General features: G+C 36.5%; 1 protein-coding gene across 8 annotated transcripts in view; it reads right to left on the bottom strand.

Moving 5' to 3' along the window:
• LOC116431336 (glutamate receptor ionotropic, kainate 2) overlaps window positions 1-25570 on the bottom strand; it is a 277385-nt gene extending 251815 nt beyond the window's left edge. For 7 of the 8 annotated variants that reach the window (XM_076370455.1, XM_076370456.1, XM_031986600.2 and 4 more), the window contains exons 1-2: window positions 24500-25570; window positions 10657-10930 (exon numbers count right to left, since the gene is read on the bottom strand). In XM_076370455.1, coding sequence (XP_076226570.1) covers window positions 10657-10729 — 73 coding nt within the window. In that variant the 5' untranslated portion in view covers window positions 10730-10930; window positions 24500-25570. The remainder of the gene's footprint in view (window positions 1-10656; window positions 10931-24499) is intronic. The other variant, XM_031986602.2, reaches the window with a different exon arrangement.
• Between the last annotated feature and the right edge of the window lie 364 nt (window positions 25571-25934).

Here is a 25934-nt window from a genome sequence, read left to right on the forward strand (position 1 = left end):
AGACGAGTGACGTCGCATTGTCTCGGACTACTCCGGGCAGATGAAGTGGTTTCGCGAGACCGAGGGCCGGCTGTTCGTCACGGATCACGCGACGCAGAAATTGAAGAACTCAATGGAGGATCGCGCCTTGCCAGTTGGCAACTTCCGGGATTTTTCTCGGTGGTACGATGGTTTCCATAAAATGGAACGCGATATACGTTATTGTGGATAAAAATGTATTATGTTGAGCTGTTGCATAACTTTTGCTGTGTGTTGGGTTATTATGACTGAATAAACGAAGAATAATCAAGGGTCGTTGAACTTGTTTTTTGAAGCAGTATCTGCGACACATGTGTGAAATTTTCGTTGTTATGAAATCTGTTGTGTCAATAATGTATGGTGTATTTGGAATTTGCAATTATTTGCGTTCAAATAGTCAATGATTGTATACGAATGTTGACGAAGTTTATTTGCAGTTAGGTTCGGAGGGATTAAATATTTGAATATTTGAGTATCTCGGTATGTATATCACCCTCGGTATATTCGTGTGGCAGAAATTATTCATATGCTTTAATTTAGGAACTAAATTATTTGTAATTTTAACTTGGTTTTGTGGCAATAAAAAATATTTAAGGGAAGGAGTGCTTTTATTTATCTGGAATTGTTGATATTCAGCGATTTCAAGGAAAAAATGTTGACATCTGTTATAGTTTATTATTTAGGATATAATGAATTAATATAATTATTGTTTGATTTCACCTCTGAGTAATTTTTCATGTTTCTATCTGTTCAAGTAATACATAATTCTTACGGTTAAGTTCTCAGTTGTATTCACTTTATGGTAGAACATGTTATATTTATGTCTATTGCAGTAAAATCTTGACTACATTAATTATATATACACGTAGTTACGCTTCCATGAGTGTTTATGCTCGAAGAATCACTCAATTATTAAATTAATCTATTTTCATAGGAAGAAGGCACAGTCTTTATGTAGACGCGTACAATATATTTCTATTGCTTATTTATTTATTTATTTATATTGTATACAGTACTCATAAAATATTCGTTAGAAATTAACTGAATTTACTATATAGATGTTTCGCCATTTAATTCCTCGTATCTACGCAACAAGCAACCGAAGTAAATTCTTGGAATACGTACATATTATTATACCTCTATATAATATATATAGGAATTGCTTATGGAATGTTCTCTCGGATTTGGCCGAAGCTACTGTATGTTTCAAGAAATTTCACATATGTACATGGTAGAAGCAGTAGAAATTTAGAAAAGAAATTTAAAAAAGATCATTTGAAAATAAAAAGATGACATAGAATTCTAACTACTATAACCATTAACATGACTTTATTAAAAATGAACTTAAGACATTCAAAATACACTGCTTAAATATACTGACAATAAGGTGAAAGTAAGTATCAACTGAGAGTGATTTCTTTTTAATTCAAAATAGGTTAATCGTATATAAGAAAATATGACAAAAAGAGAAATTGGTTTCTAAAATTATAGTACAACAACGTAACAAAGTTATTCAATTTTCATCTACATATATAATCCCTTGATGCATATGTACATAACATATTGTTAAAATAAATCTCGTTCATGATTTCTAAATAAAAAGGAGACGTCGACCATTTCCCAGTTTGTGACTCTTCTTGTGACATTTGTTATTATTTTCTTAGTACTGGTGTTATACAGCGATGCCTAGGGAAATAAGATATCGTTCAGATATACTGTGGAACGTTCAATCGCCGGTTGGAAGTGCCAGTGAAAGGTGTTATTACGAATAATTTCCACCGGTTGGAAGGAACACGCAACGCGTTTCGCAGTCAGACGCGTAGAACAAATTGATTTTATCTGACCACTAGAACACCGTTGAAGTTTGTGTTTATATCTAATGAACGCGTAACTAACGTCGAACGAGATAAATCGTGCTGTTCGAAATCGTAATTGTTGATCGTCATAACTAAAACGCTGTTTCAACTTCTTGACCACTCGTGCGCCAATTGACATTAATTTTCTGGTTTGATATCAATATTTAAACCCTTTCTTCTATAATAACGAGTCAGACTCGTAATGAAAATTTTCAAACAAATTCGACGAATCTAAAGGTTATTTATTCTTTGAAGACTTCTTGGAAAAGCGTGTACCCTATTCCGGATATTCATATCTACAAATAATTTGCTCAACAATTTTCATTCGAGTAATATTTATAAAATTGGATATATCAAAAATGAATATTCCTGTAACCAGTTAGATGTTTTTGAACGAGTATACTCGTTATGACACAAAACCTTGCATTTCTTCATGACGAGTATACTCGTCAAAAATAGTTAACTGATTAAAGTAAACGTAGACACGCAATAAGCATAAAATTTTTGTTCTTTTCTACTAAATTATTAACGATAAAGTAGTCCTATCGAGCACAATTGTGAAATAAAAACTGGGACAAGAGGTTAAGGGAAAATAAAAACACAAATGAGAGAAATTAAGCGTGCACGCAGCAAACTGTCTCGAAGTTGAATGCTAAACGGATCGAGCATTTTCCAATAACTACAGTCCGCGGCTCGCAATGCTCGCTCAATTATTTCCTTTTCCCTTGATTCTCGCACAATACAGCCGGCATAAAAACGGGGCAAACACTCGTGAATAATCGATCAATATCATCGGGTATTACGCGATTATCGAGGGGGCTCCGTCCGTAGCAGCCGGCGAAAGAGAAACCGAGGGAACAACGGGCGGAAAGACGAACGAAGCCTCGGATCCATGAGGAAACTACTTAACCGGAAGATAGAATCTAACTAGACGACCGTTCCGAGTAATTTTCACGAGACTTTAATGGAAAATTCTCGGTTGCCGCGTCGCTAGATAAAAGTGCTTTATCGAGTATTCGCATAATCACCTTCACTCCTTTTGGTCGAATTAAACACAGATTCAAAACAGCTGGCACCTCGTTAACCATAGATTTGAATTTAAATTTCAATTGAAACGTGTCTGATTCTGCATTCCGGAGAGATACGTATAACTTAATTATAATTGCGTTGTATTCTGTGGAACGAGCGGAATGTGTGACCCAATCGAGACTGAATCAGAGCTACGTGGAATTTGAAAAAAGAAACATTTTAAATGCTAACATCTGATGATGTATAATTTAAATGAAATAGTTCATATCCTATTTTGATAAATAGAATATTATAAATTATTTGAGTATTTTTAATATAATCTAAGATGTGAAATAGATCATTTTAATTGTATATTCCAAATGTGTGGTTAAATTTTATTTCAATCATAATATTTTCGATGTCAGGTTGCTCTTTATTATATAGTTTGTACCTCAGAAGTAATCTAGCGAAGGTAAACAGTTATTGATTAACGCTAAACGTTAACACAGTAACACTAAGAACTTATTATCAGGAATATGGTATTTTATTTTCAAAGTTATATGGACGACTTAAGATAAAATCAAGTATTAACTGTTTGAAGTAATATTTCTTTTAGTACCCGATTCAGTTTACAAACTTTCTCCTTGTGGTTAATAGTTTATTGTGAAGTTCTGCAAGAGCCAATTATAAAAATGTTAATATAACATTACGAAATTATGCCAGAATAAAGTAAAAGTCCCAGCATTTTCTCATTCTGATCATATTAAAATTCATAATTATGTTTTAAAGAATATAAAAGAAAGTGTGCACAATATTCAATTATTCGCGCACCGGCCGTTAAAAAACTTTTTCATCTATTCGTCCCTCGTGAAACACGGACGAAGCTGAGAGTCGCATTTCCGAAATACAACAAGGTCGGAGGTCGAAAGGAAATAATTCATGGACCAAGATCTTCGTAGGATTCCGGCCAATTCAAACCAACGTCTAATTAGCTATGAGTCTTCCTACGGTATGCGAGGAATCTCTTTCAAAAGAACCATGCCAAAGATTAGTGAAACGCAGTATAGCGGTGCCTCTTGACCAAAAGCTGGCCAAAATTCACAATTTCATAAAATTTTCATAAAAATTGGTATACTTATATTTTTGGAGTTCGTAAATCAGAATATTTGATCGAAAATGCAAAATGCAAAATGGTGGATCTAACATTACTGATACAGAACATAATTTTTTAAAATTTGTGTAAAAACTAAAACATCGAATTTGATAGGATGATATTAATCTGAAAAATTTTTTGGAATAACTTTTTACTTGTAAAAGAATTATTGAACTGACCGTTCTAAACCGAAGCTTTGTCAAGTTATAATTTCGAAAATACTGTTAACTAAAGCTCTATCAATGATTTGGATAAATTTCCCATTTTTGTATTAAATTTTTACAAATATATTAACCTCACTAATACCAGAGATATTGTCAATATGATTTAATAGAACAGAGTGTATATAGCCCTCATTAGCACTTTAAATTTAAGTATTTCAAAATTGGGCAAATTTGGATAAATTTCCTCAACGGAGTATCATGCTAGACATATTACTTTATATTAGGAAATCTGTATCATCGTGACACGCGGTAACACTCACCTTTGATTTCCTTATGGTTTATTAAAACATGACTGAAATTTATGGTACATCGAGAAAGAAATTACCACGGTAAATTTAAGAATATTTTACTTTATTTTTATAGCTAATATATGCTTGTATCATGTATTTTAATAGTCAAGTGTTTCAAATAAGAAATTTCTTAAGGGAAATATTCTGTGGCATATTAATGGGGCTCTAATTTTCGAGACTTGAAAATTCTTGAAACTTCGTCAACTTTGACAATAAATACCTCAGTAACCAGTCAATATATTACAAAAATTTAAGCAATATTAGATACACTGCGGTATACATTAAATCTACTACACCAGAAAAACGCTGCTGCATACTTGGAAAATTGAATTTTGGCCAGCTTTTCATCGAAAAGCACTGTGCGCTGGCTTCCTCCATGGCGCTGAACAACCACACCTTCATAGAGCTTCTAAGCATATTATAATTCTCGTCGACTGGTCGTCGAGCTGCAAATCTTTAATACTGTTAGCACCATAGCGATTTCACTTCCGCCTCATGTTTATTGAAGCTCATTTATTATCTACCAAGCAGCCCAGGGTGACTTCTATAGGGAAAAGCCCGTAATTTTCCGATCGTCTCAAAAGTCCTTTTCATCCTTTTAGGTGTGAATGGTGACGTCTTTCGCGTTCAATGTGGACCACCCCGCGAAGTAGAATGTTCACAGGTAATTAAAATCACGGGACCGGCTAGACGGCGAATTCGAGAACTTTTGTCGGGGGGATGCGCTCGGCCGTGGTTCGCCCGGCATGAATGGTTCACGGTGAATGGACTGGCTGCGTGAAAATCTTCCTCTGAGGCGCGACAAGACGACGCATTTACACGACGCCTCGTATTGTATATTGTCGCATGTAACTCGCGCGACCGGAATAAAAGTAACGGTGAACCTCCGGGTAGTCACGGAACTGATTCCCCAGCTACCGTTAACGGAACGTCACGCGCGTCGCTATTATTTCCTCGCACATTGCTACAATGTTGCATCGGGGACTGTTTACAACCTAATGACAATCATATAGTTCGATCGACGAATACGCGACGAAAACACGGGATTTTAACACTAAAACTACCGAGTAGTTAAATTGACTTTTCGAAATTTCTATATACAAACTCGAAGAGTGCATCTGTTAAGACTATAGTTGATTTACAATTCAGTTTTCGTGGTGCTGAATTAATTTCTTTAATAATTTCTCAGAGAAACGTTTGATGTCTTTTTAATAATTGTAAAAAGAAGATGTCAAGAATGGATCATTTTGACTCGTCTGGTAGTTTTAGTGTTAAATAATTAGAAAATTCTTATTCGATAACATTCAGCTTATGAGAAATCGTATTTGAACTGTTTAATAACTTGGTGTCAGCATACTTGCTACTAAAATGATATCAGCACATTTGTATCTGTTTCAGTGAATGCCAGTAAAATTCTGCGAATTGAGAATTAGTTTAGTAAGTGGTATTTTCATAGCAGAGTGACAAAAAGTATTTTCGAGGACCTTCCGAAATTTTCGTGATCGGGTAACCAGTGAACGCATCGAGAACGCTCCACAAATAGTAAAAGTCAAGTTAAATCCGATCAGTTTCCACGGCTTGAATCGTGATGAAGTTTTCATGCGGATTCTGATAGCAGGCAGACATTTCTGGTATCGATACGAGATCGAACACCGTTCTTTCCCGACGAGATCCTGAATAAGATCTGCTCCACTTTCCCGGAATAGAGAAATACGATTTCCTTGACTCGCAAGGAAACGACAATGCATCAAAAGATTGATGTTGCCTGCTACCGGAGGAGCTCTCGTCTTGAGAGTATGTATCAATGTCAATGTCAATGTCATGAACAGTGATCAAGTCGCAAAACTATTTCGAATCCATTGTGAGAGAACTACCGAATCATTTATGAGATTTGATCGGAGAAAACTTATTTGCCAATGAAAAGTACACTCTAAACTGAAGGAACAAAGTGTTTGAGTCATTTTTCAACTCAATATTAAATATTTATATTAAGCAGTTAAAAGAATTAATTTGTAATTGTTCGCATAATACTATAAACAAGTAATCATTGAGATATTTGGAATTCGTATCTCAAAATATTTGCAGCATTAATAAAATAACCAATTTGAAATACAAATTCAACGCTAAATCAAAATTATTTCCTCCAAAATATACATATAGAAGAAAAGAAAAGTATATATCGAAACTTATTGACAGTACCAATACTCAATGCACCTAAATAATTTAAGTACTCGCTCTTTCAACGCTTTAATAAAAAAAAATCGTATTGCTCGATAAAAAGAAAACAAGTCTGCATTAAAAAACACTTTCGACCTATCAAGAACCGAATCGATAAACAATAAAAAATAATCACACGCAAGTACTGGACTTAATCCAGAGCCTTTCATCACGCGTCGTTCCCCTATCACTTCCAACCTTTTTATCCACAGGCCAACAGGTAATCTCTCCTTTCACTCAACCCTCTCGTTAAACCTCTCTTCCCTCCGTCAACAGGAAGATTCCAATTGCGGCCAAGTTTCCCCAGCGGCGGTTCACCATGTTGAAATTCGACCAATTACGTCGACTGAAAGTTTCCGCCGTTGAGTGGTAAGGTGGCCAGGGGCGAACCGCTGGTTCGTGTGTATGCTCGCAACCCCCGCAGTGCTCACTACGTGTTTCACTGTGCATACGTGTGTCCGCAGAAGTCGATGGACGAGTTTTGGATGCACGTCCGCGAGTGCCCACGAAAATGCGAATGGAATATCAAAAAGGCCGGCTGATGAAGTCACTCGGTAACAGGTGAAGATTCGATCCTACGTGGCTACTTTACGGTGTTCGCCGCGGCGTCTGTCACCATAGTCTTCTTCCTCGGACTTCGGAGTCCGGTCACGTAGTTGGCTACGGGGGAAGTTCAATTTTTCAGTGTCCTGTTGCGAAGGAATTACGTCTTGCTCCTCGTCCGGCGACAACAATTCGTCGAGAGATCAGACTACTGGCTTAAGCGGTAAGAGGCGCCCGTTTAAGGGACGAATCGTTTCCTATTAGAGTGACTTGCTTGGATTTTCTGCCCGGTAGCAATATGTCCGAAACATTTTAAATTTTACGCGTCCCTCGCTATCGTTGGAGACTGTAAGCATATTGATCGGCTTCTCGATTTCGAATGCATAGTAAGCGGTAACCTATTAAAATTATACTGATTTAAAATGAAAGCGATCAGAACGACATTGCAAGATTCCTCTATACTTTGATTTTAAAATTACAAAGCTTTGCAGTTAACGAGCGGTTGCTTTATAGTTAATGAATCGTTGCCTTGGTCGGAAGCGGCAGATAAAGTGATATCGATAAACTTATCCTTAAACAACATCGTTTCTTTAAAAACTTTCGCTTGTGCTAAAGTACTAAAGTGTTAATGAAAAAAATGTCTTCTTAGTCATTCGTACAACTCTTAGACTACTGTATACACTGTCTCTTATATGGAAAAAAATGTTTTAAATGAGAATTATACGGCATCAAAAATTATGTACATATATTATCATAATTAATATTTTGATATTTCACTTTTCTATTATTTTATGTTTCTAAAATTTAGTGTAACGCAGTCGAACACACGGCAGGTAAGAACATTTCTGTAATTACTAGTTTTCAAAACACATAGCTTGTAAATGTATATATTAAATGGTAGTTGTCATTACAAGTGGACCAGGCAGCTCATACTGTATAGACATAGCAAAACTATCATTAACACCTGTTTGCTCTATTTGCTGCAACCTGACGGATATATGTACTCGTTCACTAACATTTCAATTTATTATTTATTCATTAGTATGTGACATTTTTTCTACACTTCCTTGTACTTTCTAGTGAAAAAGATTTCTTATTTTTACTTCTCTTATCCGCTTTAGAGAAAGTTTACAATTTGGATACATTCTTTATGGATGGATGGAAAATTACGGCTATAACACTTGATACCTTTAAATGAGTATCTACCGTATTGATTGACCATCTGCGACCTACTTTAAACTTTAAGGGTTAAGTTACTTATTCGATAGAGGACTTGGACTTTTTTAATATCGAAAAAGTCGATACAAATTATTGACCGTCTACTTTCTTCAGTTAAGGTTGAGATATTACCAAGGTTTTATTCGATTAATTACCATCATCGCGTTGGAGTCTTGGGAAAAAGAATTGCCAATTAATTGTCGGTAATGGGGGTATTTTGCTGAAAAAAGGGTGAATGAAGCAATAAGGTTATCACATGAACTGTATATAGATATAAGAAGCGAAGAATGACAAATTAAGTTATACGACACTTAATTAGCACAGACTGTTAAATTGAATTTATCAGTGGCAGAGTGTCATGCGTTAACTACTTTACAGAGGCAGGATCTTGTATTGAGAGTACGACCAAAAAGAATGTTCGGAGGCGTTAATTAGTCGTAGAAGTAATTAAAACTCGGTTAATTCCGTGCACTCTGTCAAAGATTAACTTCACTTCGCTGGATAAATGTTCTCTAGCGGAGGGACACTTTTTTGCGCTCCTCTCTCATCTTGAAAGAAAAACCAGCGTAAAAAAGTGCGCAGCAGCCGTGAGATAAATTTAATTACATGTTTAAACATCCCCGCCTCTGCGAATGTCCAGATAAATCGTCGAAAATTCGCCCCAATTTTACAACTAATTTTTGGGAACCTATTTTTATACAAATTACGTGTGAAGAGTATTTTGTCTGTAGACGTTATAACTAGAATTGGATAATATTGAATTAATATCTATTACAATTGATAAATTAATTAAATAAAATTAATTTGACGATGAAAAAGACGTAGTGACGTTTCTTTTTTAAAATTGAATAAGTGATTAATTTTTATATGTCTATGAATGTAGGGCTAAAAAATGATTAACTTCTGTTTGACACGTTTATAAAAGTTTTCCTACATATGTATTTAAAGTTACTAAGGATTAAATTGTCCATAAAAATTAATGTGGATGTAACCGAATAATTCAAAACGTTTTAAATTTTAATTGCTGAAAAATTTTTCAAACTTTAGTTACTGCGAAACATGCATACACCGACTTCGATGAAATTTATAGACGAGATAAATCTCTGGAAAATATTTGTCATGCATCTTTTTCAATGGTAAGTTTTAACGAAAATATCAAAAGTTGTACCACTTGTTTAACCACTTGACCTGTACCAATTTCGGATTTGATAGAATTTCCTCGGAAAATCTCCGATCAGGCGTACTAAATTTAAACGCCAGCTTGTACGAAAGAGGCACATTAATTAGGGTTCAGTCATTAATTCACAATCTATTATAAATTCTATATTATAAATATTAATTTTCTCAAAATATATAATCTATAATATACGAATAAAAGTTAATAAGAAAATGACTAACATTTAGTAAAAAAAATCTAAATTTTATTCAAAATTAGAAAGTTAAAATTTTTAATATATTAATTAGATATAAGGTTCCTCGTTTTTATGTTGTTTATGAATGAAGAACCAATACAAAATCCTGCAATTTTATGTCAAAATTTCAATGAATATATTTTCAGCCTCCAATTTTAAAAATCATTTTTATCCTTCTAACAGGAATTGTTGATAAAGAACACATGATCCGAATATTTTTTCGAGGTCTATTTACATTAAATTCCATCAAAATTAACGCGTACGGAATTGATATTTTATTAAACTTAGTAAAAGCATTGAACATATAACAGTTTTTCTATTATTCTATACAAAAATTGAGGTTGCTATTCATCTCCTGTACGTGAAATGGCTTTGAATTTTGTTATACATTATATAGTCATTATTCATCATAAATTATAAAACAGTTCCTTTGCACAGTAAAGTTCAAGGAAAGATAATTTTAATACTGTCAATTCCTTCGTAATTATCAGCTTTTATAATTATCTCACAAAAAGAGGATTATTTTATGTTCAGCACAAGAAAATGTAGAAACTAAATTAAAATTAGCATTGAATGGTTTGATATAAGAATTTTCACCTTTTTGTTTTTATGTTTCGAATACAGTGTAATTTACATATTCGAGAAACTTTAAATAAAATTTCAAAAACAATTCAATGATGTTAAAAACAGAGTTGAGAAGTATACTTTTGTACTTACCGATTCTGATAACCGGCGGCAGCGACATGGCAGTAGTAACCAAGACGACAATGATGGCGAACAACAGTGCCATTGTGTCCGTCGTAACTTCAACTCGCACCTGACTATGACATCGTTCTTGCGTACTCCGTCGCGAGGCAAAATACGATGCTTTCAAACAACAGATACATGTACACACGGGACCGTTTTCACGGACACTTCAACACAGAAACGCACATTTTTGGGCCAAGACACGCGCCGATGAAAATCCTCACTGTACCGTCATTGGCTGCACCTGAAAATATACAATAGAAGATTTCGAAAATACATAAAGAATGAAGTTATTTCTATTTCAACAAAGATTGCTTAAATTTGCATATTTCTACATTTGCATTTATGATTGCTTTATTGAAGTAAGTCCAGTTTTAACCTGTTAATCAAGTCATTTCTTAACTATGAATACATAAACAAACATATAATTTATTTCACAATGGCACGAATAAATATTCACACTACTTTCATGAAAACATTATGGCATAATATATTACAAGAATCTCTATATAAGTAAACAAGAGGATCAGATGTTAGTCAAATATAAGGAGAAGTAGAAGTACTCATTGCCTAACCTCATTCTTTCATCACATACACACGGTTTTCTAGAATTTTTAATTGTTCATAAAGAAAGAAATAAGTTGTTTCAAACATAACCTATATATCAATCATAAATGTATCGTTTAGTTGATAAGTTTTCCGTCACGAATTTAAAACTCAAATTCGTAGAATGAAAACAGAGCACACTTCGCTTAATTGAGGACCGTGTCAACGCCTTCTCAACTGTACACGCGGCCATATTGGTCTGCTAGTGACTTACCAGTATGGCGGAGACAATAGTTTAAGAGCTCTTTGTCACGTGATTGTTAGACTAATAACATTCAAATTATTGTCATCTGAAGAAACATCGATAACTGGACAACCCACCCAGCACAGAAAATTTGAAATAATTTAATGTTTGTGTAAAGGAAAATCGTGAAAACTGTGAAAATCTAATGAACTAATGGAACATGAAATTCTAGTCCAAGAATGCAGCCCCAAAGAAGAATTCGACATGGTAAGTCTCAATACGTTCAACAATTCTTTCTCTTTAATCATTATGTTACCAACTAAACACATATTGCGCTGCAATATTTCTGCTTAAATCTCTTACTTTCGAAGTACAAATTAACGCAGGAGTGTTAAAAAGCTGAAGATCCAAAACAATGTTGTCAAATTTTTGTAAGAACATACTAAATTGTATAGATGAAAATTGAAAAATGTTTATTCAAGAACCCAATTGCTAACAGAAGGATTAATATATCGAAGTTCTTTATTACTTCTGTCGAAATCGCCTGCTTTTAATTGCACAATGACACGCATAAAGCAATACATCAAAAGTCATAAAATGATTAAATAAATTCGTTCGACGCTTACACCAAAATTAATCCAAAGACACTAAAACTTTTCACGAAATTCAGTTTCGCATTCGACGAATCCGCATTAATTAAACTTCATCACGAATTAAAATCCGCGTGCAAGTGCGATTCAGCGTTCACTTGGATACCCATCTCCGTGACATAATGGTCTGATAATTCAGACACAAGATACTTTTTCCATTTTCACCGATATTGAAAGGCACGAGTCGAGTTTCGTGAAAGGCGAAAGCAGACCCAGACGGCCGACATTCTCATTAAACGTCGATCGTTGAAAAATGTCGGGGAGTCTCTCTCGGATCGCCGGCTAATACGGTCGGGAGTCAATGGCGGACGGGCGCGCACGATCCGTTGACTAAACACACACATTTCCCGGAGCAGCCGTGACCGAATGGATATCACCACCTATCGGCTATAATTTCGCGGACATCGCGGCCGGACTTTACGTCCGCCTTCCACGTGTGTACAAGTTCTGGGTGATACCTAATGGACGTCATCAGTTTAATGGAAACCCTCCAAGTACGTGCGCGCCGATGCGCACGAATCTCGGTACCATCCACAGTCCGATTACTCTGCGTGAAAAACGGCACGGGATTGCTGAAAATGGTCGTCGACGTACCGGGAAATTTAAGACGGTAATTCAAACGGATCAATGTGCTCCTTATGCCCTTCCGCGACTATGAATAAATGACTCGTCATTAGGACACCAATTCCATTGGAGAGCTACGGATCGTTTCAGTATCAAAGTGAGTTCTATAGGGCAGTTTATTCCGATCTAAGATTGCCTGAGAGTGTCCAAGGGATTTTGGAATACGGTCTACCGTGGAAATGAATTGTCTTCGAAGCGAATAATGCAGTTAGTTCAAAGGAATAAATGTTATAAAAATACTTTTATTACTCTAATTCAAGAGAAGGAAGAATAGATGTTGGGTAGATATTTATTTTGTCTGTTGAAGCTTACTAATGTATGGTTCAGAATAAATTCAGCAATTGAAGACACTTGTCGTATTGGGTTTTGCATGTTTATGGCCAGGGAATTCCAGGTATTTGTGAATAAATTTTATTCAACTCCCTGTGGAAGGTCTTTTTTAGTTGTTTGCTTTATGCTCACGAAAGTTCTACGCAGCCTTTTCATTCCTGAAAGTGTCATCACGTACAATAACTAGTACCGAGCGTTCACCGGACGAGTTAATTGACTTAAGTGTCATCGTGATCGCAGTCAACGTTTGCAACGGAAAAAGTAGCATATTCGCGCCGTGCAAACTTCTCGTGGGGAGTTCTGTCCCATTTCCATAGCAGCAGGTAGCACGTCAATAGGATTACGCGCGTACAATTTTACTGGTGTAAGATATTGTCGCTGATGAGAGTAACGGTGCTGGTAAAATGAAACCAGGCTCGACGTTTTGGCCAACTCCGTAATTACGTTTCGGAACCAGTAATTTGAAAAACAAGTGCGGCATAATTTATCGAGAGGCGACGGCTTTGTAGTGATGTAATGTAATTAAAAGTTCTTTAACGCGACCATATCGAGCTACAAATTTTGTGTTTGCCGAAGCGATGAGCATTAAAAAGTATAAAGGGAATCACCTTTGATGTTGCGCGTTCAATTACGGAAATGTTAGCTACTTGACTAAATACATTGACAGAACATTCAATGGCAAATCAGATCGGGGATACAAATTTCGATTAAAGCATTATTCCGTTCAATATCACCCAGATATATTTAGTTTAAATATAAAACATTTAAATTTTAAGATTTAAATATATCAATTTTTTTGTATTCTTCAGTTCTTCATGTAGAAAGTAATGTACATGTCTTTCTAATGTAAATACATTCATTTGTATCATTTAAATTCTACTTCAATTGAACATGCATTTATATTCAACAAATATGTTATATCCAGTTCATTAGATGAGAATATGAAACTTTTTATAACATTTAAATTTGTGACAAACGAATTTCTTAACATAAAATTTCATGATAAATTCCATAAATTTAACTTTCAAAGATTACATCATACATCCTAAGCTATTGTTTATAAACTTATGGGAAGGAAGCACATTATATTTAATGAAGTAACTATAAAGTATATAGAATTTGAAATCAAAGTTGGTGCTTTGATATAGGATTCAACAGTACAAACACGTTATTTAGTATTCTTCGATCTTTCTGTAATAAACCATGGCGGTCAAATGACATTAAAAAAATAATCTGAAAATGCAATTGAGTTAACTTCCTGGATGCTTTAAAATTTCTACCGCTTTAAGGATGACTTCCATAGATGGTCCCTTGTAACTTGTCCTGTATTTCACGGGGTTAAACAAGGGAGGTAAGAATCGTAGGGGGTGAAACAAGGGAAGAAAGAATCGTAGGGGGTGGAGGTCGCAAGTTTAATCCTCCCTTCGTTTCTTGAAGGGTACTGGAATGTCGTTTTTTTATTTTCGGAGAATTCCCGACGCTTCATCCCCTTATCGTTTCATCCGACTGTGTCGGTCAAGCATGGTGGTACCTGTCAGCTGAGAGTTGTTTTCAAAATCCTCTGGGTGTAGTAGAAAGTCGATGGTGAATGGTTGTACTATCCACAACTGATCGATCATGTCGATGTTTTGTCTTTCCTAGCATGCGAATTACTTATTGCAAAGCGTACTCTTTTCTTCCACGATTTTTGAAAAATATTTATCTTATTAAAGCACATATTACCTTATTAAGGTTGAGTACCATGCAGTTTTATTACGTTATATAAAGTTTTAGAAAACTTATATCTACATTAATTACAAATTCTTTTACTTGAAAACACCTCGAAAATGCAGTCTTATTCAGAAGGAAATTAATAGTTTCGGTATTGAATCTAAATTCACAATATACAAATGTGAAAAGAAATATAATGAGTTAGATATGTATTCATAAAAAACAAGACCAGACGTGAATCCTCACACGTAACCTCAATACATTACATTTATAATACTACCAGAAAGCTTCTTAAAGCCTCATCATGAAGTCCACTTTTACAATGCAAATGTATTTACAAGATAAAAGGGTGGCTTATACGAATATATCTAGAGAATTTGCAGAGAATTTGTTGTTTTAAAACTTGCCTGCAGCAGAGAAACATTTGCATAAAACAATTTCGTGAATAATACCTTGTCATACACTGCATGAAAATTTAGTAGAAAGAACCAAGAAATGGCAAGAGGGATGAGAAACTTACAATTAACTCGTAAGTAGAGGTGGACCGTCAGTGGTCAGACGTACTTCGTGCTTACCGTGTTTCTCTTGCAACGTCTGGAAATCTAACTGTATAGTGAAAATAAACAGAAACTCAAATGTTAACTTATTTTAACCCCTTCGTTTCTATAGACTAGATATTTCACAACGTTATGTCGTTCGTGAAATTCTATACGACGAAATCTTTCAATACGATATATGCTTCTTCATTAGAATTTGGCATATCTCGTTCAACGATGTATAAATATATGAATGATCATCATCAGAACTAATGTTACGTTATAATTCTTACGAAAACAATTTGTGTCTTTCTGTATCTTATGTTCTTCACAAAGTTACGAGCTATATTATCCATAACAACTCATAGACGGCATTGTATAAGATTTCTCGTCCATAATATCTCATGAACGACAATACGTCGCAGGATATTTCGGCCTTGGTAGCGAAGAGATTTGAACGACTTCTATAGGGGAAAATCACAACGCCTCCTCCCCCCGCGCCACTCTAATAAAACACCAAAGAAACTAAAACCGTTTATATACCCCATCGTACACAAGAAGTTGAAAGGATAAAAATAAAATTAAAAAGCATTTCCAATCATGAAATAAATCAATTTCCATTTCCTACGTTCTCCTGTGGAGTAATATATTTTCTCCGATAATCTTGATAGCAGCGTTAATAAACATGTCGCACGCCGGCACCAGAGGATCAATGGTTAAAAAGAATTTATTACGGCAATGAAGACCTACCAATTACTTTCCGCCTTCAATCGCACGATTGAAATTGATATTGTGCGGGCACCGGCTACAATGAAATCTTTCAGATGTAAGGGGTGGCACGATCGCACCATTGATCGATACAAGCGCGCCGGTATAAAAGGGGTTCTCAAATGGCGTACGAGTTCGGTGTCGATGCCACATGCAGCTCACGCTTCCGCTATTAGAGTTAACGTAAACGGATTTAAACTAACCCAATTTACCACGGGGTAACTTTGCCCCTCCAACCGTGTTTGTTTGCCGTTTCTCCTACGGCTCGGCCTTAAGCGGCCAGCTTGATTACGTAGGCGTGTCCGTGCTGTCCGAATCGTCCTTCTTCTTTCAGCGTCCATCCTGCAGCCCTCGAACAATTCCTTCCGATCGTCCTGACTTTTTCCCGATCCTTCGCACGTCACCGTGACCCATCATGAACTTTATGAAGATCCACCGGAAATCTCCTCAATGCTTGGACCATCATATTTCATACTAACATTTTTACCGCTTGCACTCGAGAGGCAACCATCAGTCGTTGTTTGGACTGATCCAGTAAAGTTAGGTTTAATATTTAACCCCTTGCCCTATAATTTATTTCTTAACCTCTGGGACTCGAAGGTTTTTCCCCAGAAATATGGAACATTTTTCAATGAACTATAAATGACATTTTTTAAAACTAATAAATGAAAAAACATACTTAATTAAAAAAACATAGCTATTTTATTTCAATATTTCACGCTTTATCATTAATAATTTATTAAGAAAAGAAAAAATTTTGATGGTTATCCTGTGTTTTTGTTTACTCAATAGGTTAATGATTGATAATAGAGAGGTAATATTTAATTAATATTAAACAAACATAAATATCATTCAGATTTGTCAAATTCAGTTTATAATTTTCGTCATCGATTGAATCAAACAAGTTAGAATTAGTTGTAATAAATATATTTAGAATTTTTGAGTAACTGTAACGAAACTTTGAAAACATTCGTAGGAAATTACACAGATGCACAATAATATAGTACTTTTAACAATTCTTTTCTTACAAAATGTGAAAGTTCTTAATATCGTTTACAATGATTCCATATTTGTAATACATGCACACAATGAACTTTTAAAGTCGATTATCTTAGAAATACAATATACAAAAGAAACTATATTTAACATTCTTAACTTATTTTAACACGTAAAGTATTCTCTTACGCATCAGTACCGATTAGAGAATACCTATTGCAAGGAGTACTCTAAAACTGATCATTACCGAACTACACTCACTTGCAGGAAAAGCTATGCTTTTATATGACTGAATATATTTACTATACTCCCTCCTTCACTCGTTTAGAGCGTTTTAAAGCCTAAACTTTACACTCGCATTTAAGAGATGAAAGAATTATTGTTAAGTGGCGCCACACATAACTTGCGAAGTTTACTATCCGTACGTTGTTTCGACGGGTCATAGTCCACATAAATTTATGGATAACATTCTTTTATAGTGGACCATTTTTCACGGTAAGTCTCAGAAAAGCATTATTTACAGAACTGCCAAATTGAGAATTTACATTCGTCGAAGGGGGATGAATTTAATTCAAAGAATTTGTTGTTTACTACGTCTGGCTGTTGTTAAAGCCATTTATTTTTGCGCATTTCTGGCATGTTCTGCTATGAATCTGGGTTGAACTCTTATCTAGCGTAATTCAGCAAATTTTAGACGTTATCAGGAGATTTTACAGAAAATCGATCGAAACCGTGAGTAAACACCGAAGAAAGAGATTCAATTTTTCGTGTCCTCGCGGATGGATATCCTCTCAGTCTTCTTAGACTTCTTCCAGTTTTCCGGGACGTGTTTCTACGCAATTGCAAATACACAATCTCGTCAGGAACGGTAACGTATCGTGTTCTCGTCACGTTACCTATCTCGTGGAATATCGTTACCAGACAAAACTCGTATGTCGTCTTTCTAGAAAGTATTCAAAGGACATAATTTTGTCAGAAATTGTTTCTTTTTAATCACAGTATTTATATACATGAATTTTATGTAGTAACATTTTATAACATTCAAATGAAAGACGCACAAGCCCATTAAAAAAAAGACACAGTACTAATATATTACTTTTACATTATTTTTTCTGTATTTTTTCTTTTATTTTACTTTACTTTACAAATATTGAAAGTGAAGTCAAATTTTTAAATATGATCTGTTACATCTGGTACCAAACCTAATAGTCTCCTGAAAATGTTATTATATTACGTACATATGTACCTCTAGACAAATTAATCAGTACATTACTGACAGTCTAAATCTTTACACAAATCAGTATTCATTAAAACAAATTCATTTATAAACTACAGTTAATATTATTATAAACCTGTGAACTCCCGAAACGCTTCGAGATTCCGCAAACACGGACAACCTCCTGAGCACCTTATTTTTTCATTCAGAGTGAGTCCACCAGCAATTTTCCTATGTCGCAGAAATGTTCTTTACGCGAAGATAAAACTACGCTTCCTCTTCGAAGGGATGGTTTTAATCGACCTTCGGGCCTCGAAGCGTCGAACTGCAGCTCAGATCGTAAACCGTCCATACGGAAGGGTGGGATGGGAGAAAGGAGAGCCTTTTTTCTATGTTGAATGCGGAGTAACAGTTGCCGTCGTGCCTAGAATTCGTAGTTCACGATGACGAATAAAAACATAGAAAGGCAAGGAACTCGAATTTCGGCGACGCTAAAAGGGAGGTTCCGCTTCGCCGGTCGGTCGCTCCGGAGGTTTTATGACCGAATAGAATTAAGCCAGTGAACCGGTCCCTAAGTCGTAAACGAAACTCGGACAACAAACTCCAACGTTACGCCGTAATAGTTAATCCTCTTTCTGTCTCGCGTGCCGCGTAAAATTGAAAACAAAGACGTGTACTGGCCGGCCGGCAGGCGAAAGACGCCGGCGTGACCGGAAACGGTACAAAACAAATCGTAATTGAAAGTATCCCGAGCATGAAAAGCAGTCTTTTAATGAATCTTTTAATTAATCTCGTCGACGGAATATTTTATTAACGACGGCAGCATTCGATGTATTTTCAGTCGCGAGTTAAAGAATCCTTTGAATCGCGATAGGAATGGACGTTTACGTAGCAGCAGCAGAAAATTTGTTCTAGCAAAAAGAAAAACTGGTAATGACTGAACTCTATTACGTATACGGGATCTAGTATATTCCATTCGCATTTATATAGCTGGATTTTTAGCTTTTTCAATACTGTTAAAGCTTTTTCGAACCCGTTCCGTTCGGAACGGCATAATGAAGAGTGCAATAATCATTCGTTTCGACATGCTCACCCGTTAAACTGTAGTTCGTAAATGGTCAAAATTAGAGACTAGTTTGGAACGTAGGTAAGAGGTGTATTTTTTCGTGATTTTAATGAGAAGCTGAGTTTGTTTTAGGCAGTTTCATCCTTTCATTGATCCATTGGATAGTTGAATTCGAATTTTTGTGTTGGTATTTGAAAGAAAATATTTATACACAGACGTTGAAACATTTGTAAAAACATATTTGTTGAGTTTTAAATGATATATCGCTTGAAGCTTTATACTAATATTTACACTAGATTTGTAGGATCTGTCAATATCCTCTGATATATAGACATTATATATACAGTTTTTTAACAATTTATGTTGACTCTGATTTAAGTAATATGATCAATGTGTGCTCTGAGCAATTTCCCTCTATGTTACAATTAACAAAAATTACAAAATTTGGAAGAATCGAACATTTTTACGTATCGCACAGCAATGATACCGACAGAGCATAACGAATGTTCAAAATTTGAAAGATATTAGTTATGAATATTTGGAAGTCATTTGAGAAACAGTATATTCAAGAAATGTGTCAAATTTGAACCAAAATTCTAATAAATAATTATATAATAACATTGTACAATTATGAAATATTGATCAGCAAACCCTTCTTGCTGCGATCGAATTAAAAAGTTTGAGACTTCTCGCACAGTCACAGACTGAATCGCATAAATATTTAAAATACGCTTACGACACGTGGTTCGTTATATCGCAGTTGTACTGGTGACGGAACATTCTCGACGAATTAATTTACGAAAAAGTACATATCAAAATATCATTTCAACCGAAAAATAATAAGACCGTACATCACGTACGAGCGTTGCGAGCACGACGAAGGGAATTTTGTCTGAATTTTATATTCGTGACGTGGCTGTCGCTTCTTGACTTCCCTGACACCCACGGGCAGCCCCATTCGCCTTGGACCAGCCTGGAATTTCAATTATTGTCAACTATGCTGAATACGTTCAACCGGAAACGAGGGAAGAGAAACGGGAATTAGTGAGAAGCTTACAACTCATGTTCATAATGTTGAAAATGGAACGCAAAGCCAACTTCCCCGCGCACGTTCAATATTTCAACGGTGATGATTAACTCTTTGAGAGGCAGAAGAAGGGTACATTTAGTAAAGGGAGACTCGGCAAAGTGGATACTTCGGAATAATAATTTTTCACCCTTCTTGATTCCATTATCCCTGCCGCCGCTCTTCGTACTTCCTTCACTGTTTTTCGATGAAGCCTTCTTTTCCCGTTTTGTAAGGAAGAAAGCGGTTTCTTGGGGCTGATGGTACCAAGGAATGAGTGGAGCGATGAATTAATTATTGGAGAGTCATTCTCGCCTTTGATTGAATGATAAAAGTAATTTTCATATTAGTGCGTCTTCACTTCAGGCTTTTTAGCTAGTCCGACAACGGAAGTTAGAGGCAGGAAATCGTGGTAATTTCTGTACGAGAGAGAACTTTTCTGTTTGCACTTTTATTCTTATGTTCAGTCGATTCATTTAGAAAACCGTAGGATTTATAAATAGATTGTTCGAGACACATTCTTTCGGAATTCGTACTTTTCATCTACTTAATTAAACAATTTACACGCTTCAAGGAATAAGAGATACAATAATCATTTATAAGTGTTACAATGTAAATTATATTTTCTGCGCCAATGAAAAAGCAAATCTTTATATATCTCTGATTAAATTACCTAATCTCTAAAATAATATTTTCATTAGCATCTGTAGTATAGTAATAATATAATATAGTGAATAGTATACTCATTCACCCGTAACAAATACTTGTAAAATGGGTAAGAAAGGAAACAAGTTTTCCCTAACAATTAATTAATTCATTATAAATTACTATTAAAAAATAACGCAAACCACAGACAAACTTTCATTTTCAAAGCAAGTGTGTAGTATGATACAGTAAAAGTATTTTGTTTCCTAATCCGAATAAAAGTATTTCACATTGCCTTTTTATAAGTTCGAGACAAGGTTGTCGTAATTGCAAATAAACACAGCCCAAAGGGAACTCTTGTCGACAAGAACATTTTAAGGGAAAACGAAGTTCGGGACGTCGTTATCCACGGCGCCGTAATCGTCGTTATTCTTCAGAGTGGTTCGCGTCCCCAACGAAACCCGTCTCGCTTGCGTGGAAGCCCGAGAAATTGTCGGCAAGCTTGCTCGCGGCGAGAGAGTCCGCCGCGTGGCTCTCACCTGATAGAAATCAGAATCGAACTTTCGAATATCATTTCATCTACGACCAGTCCGCGGTGTCGCGCAGCTTGTATTTGAGTGGCTTAGAATACTAGTGGTCTAACTATTTTTAAGTTTTCGAGAAAAAAAAATTCTATGAAACGTTCTTGGAAGAATTAAATACTAATATTATAATGTTATTCATAATATTAATTATTAATATTAGTAACTATATTACTGAAACAACGTTATTAATAATATTAAGAACATCAATTACTATTCATTGTTAATATTACTAACTGTAATTGTAACTACGACTTCGTCATTCAAATATTGACAGTTTACAATTAAATTATCGAGATAAGCGTAGATATGTATTATTTAACGGGTCATGAACGATGTATTATATTACGAAAAGTATAATGAATAGGAATTGAAGGAAAATTGTTTACATTTGCACATAGTTAACTATTAATTAATTTGATTCATAGTTACGGGGAGACGTTTTGACAAAGAAAATGAAAGCAAGAAAAGTTATCCTGCTTCAAATACTTCCAAGTTAGTGAACACTTATAAGTTTTAGTCGTCTCTGAACCTAATAATAATAAAATTGCAAAATTCTGGTAGTAATACTGTCGGTTAAAGTGATAAGGGTTTAATATTTAATAAGTGTTTTTAGTGTTCAATGTTTCAATTAATACTGTAATTAAATTACTACCTTCGTACTTAAAAATAAATTAAGTTCCGCATGTAGTATCATAATTGTGTTATTAACTCGAAGTGTTAACGATAAAAATTCTTTTGAATCACATAAAATAAAACTTACGCTGATTGACTTCTGAGGTCTTCATTTGTCGATGTCAGTATTTATATCAGTTTAAAGGAGACTAATCTAAACAGTTTCTAAACGTAAGTAAATGTAACAATCCTCGAGAGATACGATATGAAACAAAGTAATGAAGCTCGATAGCACGTGAGAAAGCGTCCATATAACGTATGGAGATTGTTCCTGAGTGGTTAACTCTTCAGGGACGACGCAACTTCCGTACAGAGTACTGGCTTTATCTCTATTTATGTTACTATTTAAGTGTTCAATTATTATTTAAGTGTACAATTTTTATTTGCTTAGTTATAAGTTACACTATAGTTATGCCAACATAGTATAATTTAAACTTTATCATTCAAGGTTACTTGGGTACTTTAATATTAGAATTAAAAGCAGCTAGAAAAAATATAATAACATTAAATTTATCAACAATTAACAAATTATGATAACGTCTGCAATGAAGGAAAAGAAATTTGAAATAATTGAAAGAAACTGGGTATTGGAAGTCTTGCCCGAAGTGTTGAGGCCGATTAAAATGTCCAACCGTTAGATTCAACGATCTGCGTCAAAGTTTTGCGATTTCTACTAGTTAGGTGGTAATTACTCGGTTGGATCAGCAGTTTCCGTGTAATTAAATTGAACATTAGTTGATCCCGACGTCTCCGATAAGCAATTACATCGTCCCAAGAGCTTTCTGAGCAGGGCCATTCAAGAAGTAATTTTCTGCGCGCGGCAGGAAACGATTTACAAGTAAAATCGAAACATAACTCGGTTAGAAGTCACGATTACCCCGATGCACGTGCAACAGCGGCAGCAAATCGTGATTTATAATTGCCACTCGAGTATCAGAGGTTGCTGAATCTCGGCTAGTTCAGCGTTGCGCAGTTATCGTGAACCATTCGTTATGGTACGATCGATATTTACATCTTTCCTTACGATTTCTTTCCTTTCATCGGGCTCACAACAGTTACCTCTACTATCAATGATTTCGCAGTAGAATGAAAAATGAAATAATTTCATGCGGATATTTGTCAAATTGACTTTCGATCGCGCTCATTCATGAATACATCTAATTTCCTTACAATGTCCTTATTCATGTACTCGAAGCCAGCCACAGGCAATATTCTTTAAACAAAACCTACAGCAAAGAACAGAGAATATTTTATCGAACGCAATTAATTTTCAATCAAAATAAAATGCATTCTTTCCATGGAAGTAACCTCACGAAGTCACGGGTCAATAGAATATATTCATTGTAAGATTCAATTTAATCCAAAGATTAAATATTCACAATCAAATGAGAATATACTCCTCAAAATAACACGAACTAAATAACATTCAAGCGTATTTAATCTCAATATTATAAAGGCATAGAGATCTCCCTTGCGCGAAGAAACTTTCACAAGAGCCAGCCTTTTTCATCAAAGATTTCTTTAAAAATCGAAGTGCTCTGAATCCGAGCTTATCGAGAAGTGTGCACTGCTTTTATTAAATTTCCTGTGCTGCCTCGTACGAAAGCGATAACAAAAACAGAGAATAAGCGTCTGGGAGAGCGAGAGAAGAAGGAGGACAAGAACGGCAAGAGGGGGAGAGAGAGAGGGAATGAGAAAGAGAGGAAAAGCGAGTGAGGGGGGGGGGGGGGGGGGGGAGAAAGAGAGGAAGAGAGAAAGAGATAGGGAGAGAGAAAGTGAGAAAGTAAGAGAGTGAGAACGAGACGAAGGGAGGACAGCAGAGCGAGAGTTCAATGACCGTTAATCGTCAGCCGATTGGAAACGGGATTCACGCGTATCTCGGCGTTTCAGGCCGCGACGCACGCGAGTCGCGAACAGAGCTAATGCACGAAATCATCGCATCAGAATCGATTGACGATCGCTAGATAGTCGCAAGCCGCAGTTAGCACCAGGAACACCTGCTCGACACTCAGATTAGCAACCGGAGGTGGCCAGTGGGGTGCGAAAAAGATTGTCAACGAGACGTCTGGCTATCAAGCCAACTGAATTGAGGCCCCATTGTTCCTGAGCCGGACTACTGAACATACTCCTTGCGAATTTGTTGAATGAGCCTCTACTCACATATTTCTTTGTCTTCTGTCGATCGTCATCGAACATTCACCGGTCCTATCGAAGCGACGGCACACTTCACTCGTCCGTCAGTTTGATCGGAACCACCCCGTCGTCGACGAGAACACACACTCGCGTCTCTCATTCGATCACCGCGGCGCTTGTCCTGCGTGGCATGCTCCCGATCGAACGATCTTTGGTGGGTTCCTCATCCGTGAATCGGAGAAGTCTTAACACAACGATCTCAGGATTTACACCTCGCCAGTCCTTCCTCCGCTGCCGCCCGACAATTGACGGAAAATTTCCATTTGGTCGCGAACGGTTCAATCTAATGGTCTAGTTTCACCAGTCATTATCGTCCTCGTCGAATATAATCACCGCGGATATTCATCCCCGTAACCATAACCCCGCATTATCTCGGCCAAGTTCTCGTTAACCCGAACGTCATGCTGCACCGTAAACTCCCGCCGATCTCCAAACTTTCATTAACGTTCCACTGCCTATTTCCCGGGTGAACGGAAAGACCGTTAACCATAGAAAGATCCTCGCTAAGGTATTGCGAAACTCCCTTTGTCTCTTAATCAAATTTACCTGGTTTTGATCCAGTTCTCGTCATCCACTCTTCCCAACGCTTCGCTTAAAAAAATGTCCCGAGAAGCATGCGCTGGAGACGCTGTCTCTCGAGTGTGTCCTCTTCCGAGGAAAAATGTTTAGCATTCGATAATTCCTACAGGACACCCCGCGGGTGGCAGGCGACGCAATCTTGAGTGGTTCTCCGTTAGATAAATAAGGGTGGTGGCGAGCACTTCAACCCCCTGTCACACTTGGTTAATCCTGTCGCGGATACCCTCATATACTTCCCCGACATATGGTGTCGTGGATTATCGGCAGGACGTTGGTTCTCCTGGTTCGAAAGGACGAAACACGTTCCTCGGAACGGACGTCCGGTCCGCGGGGTGCACACGGACACGCGACGAAGAACACCTCCCCGTTTTTCGTACGCGCGGTCCGACGATCGCGGAAGACGCGCGGGCACTGGCTGCGTCAGGACGATCTTCCACCCCCGGACGAGTGCGCGAACCGGTGCCGGGAGGGTGGCGAATAGCTTTGCGAGGGGTGGCCGCGCAAGAAAGAGAGACAACGGGGTGGCGAGTTGGCCGTGGTGGGGGAAAGAGAGAGAACGGAGACCGGCCGCGCGCACGTAACGCATGGAATCTCTGGATCGTGGCTGCCTTTTTGGGGAAGACACCCTGACGATCAGCCAAAGTCGACTGGTATCTGGGTTAGTGGACCCTCGCCTACGACCCTGACCATGCCACGAATTAAACCAGTCGAAATCTCCTGTCTTTTGACACGGTAACAGCGCGAGCGAGGTCTTGTTTCGTTATTTCATGCTGGGTAGAATTTATGAATTTGTTTCGATATCTACAATGTTTTATTGATATCT

Source organism: Nomia melanderi, chromosome 9 (genome assembly GCF_051020985.1).
Source record: "Nomia melanderi isolate GNS246 chromosome 9, iyNomMela1, whole genome shotgun sequence".
NCBI classification, from domain to species: domain Eukaryota; kingdom Metazoa; phylum Arthropoda; class Insecta; order Hymenoptera; family Halictidae; genus Nomia; species Nomia melanderi.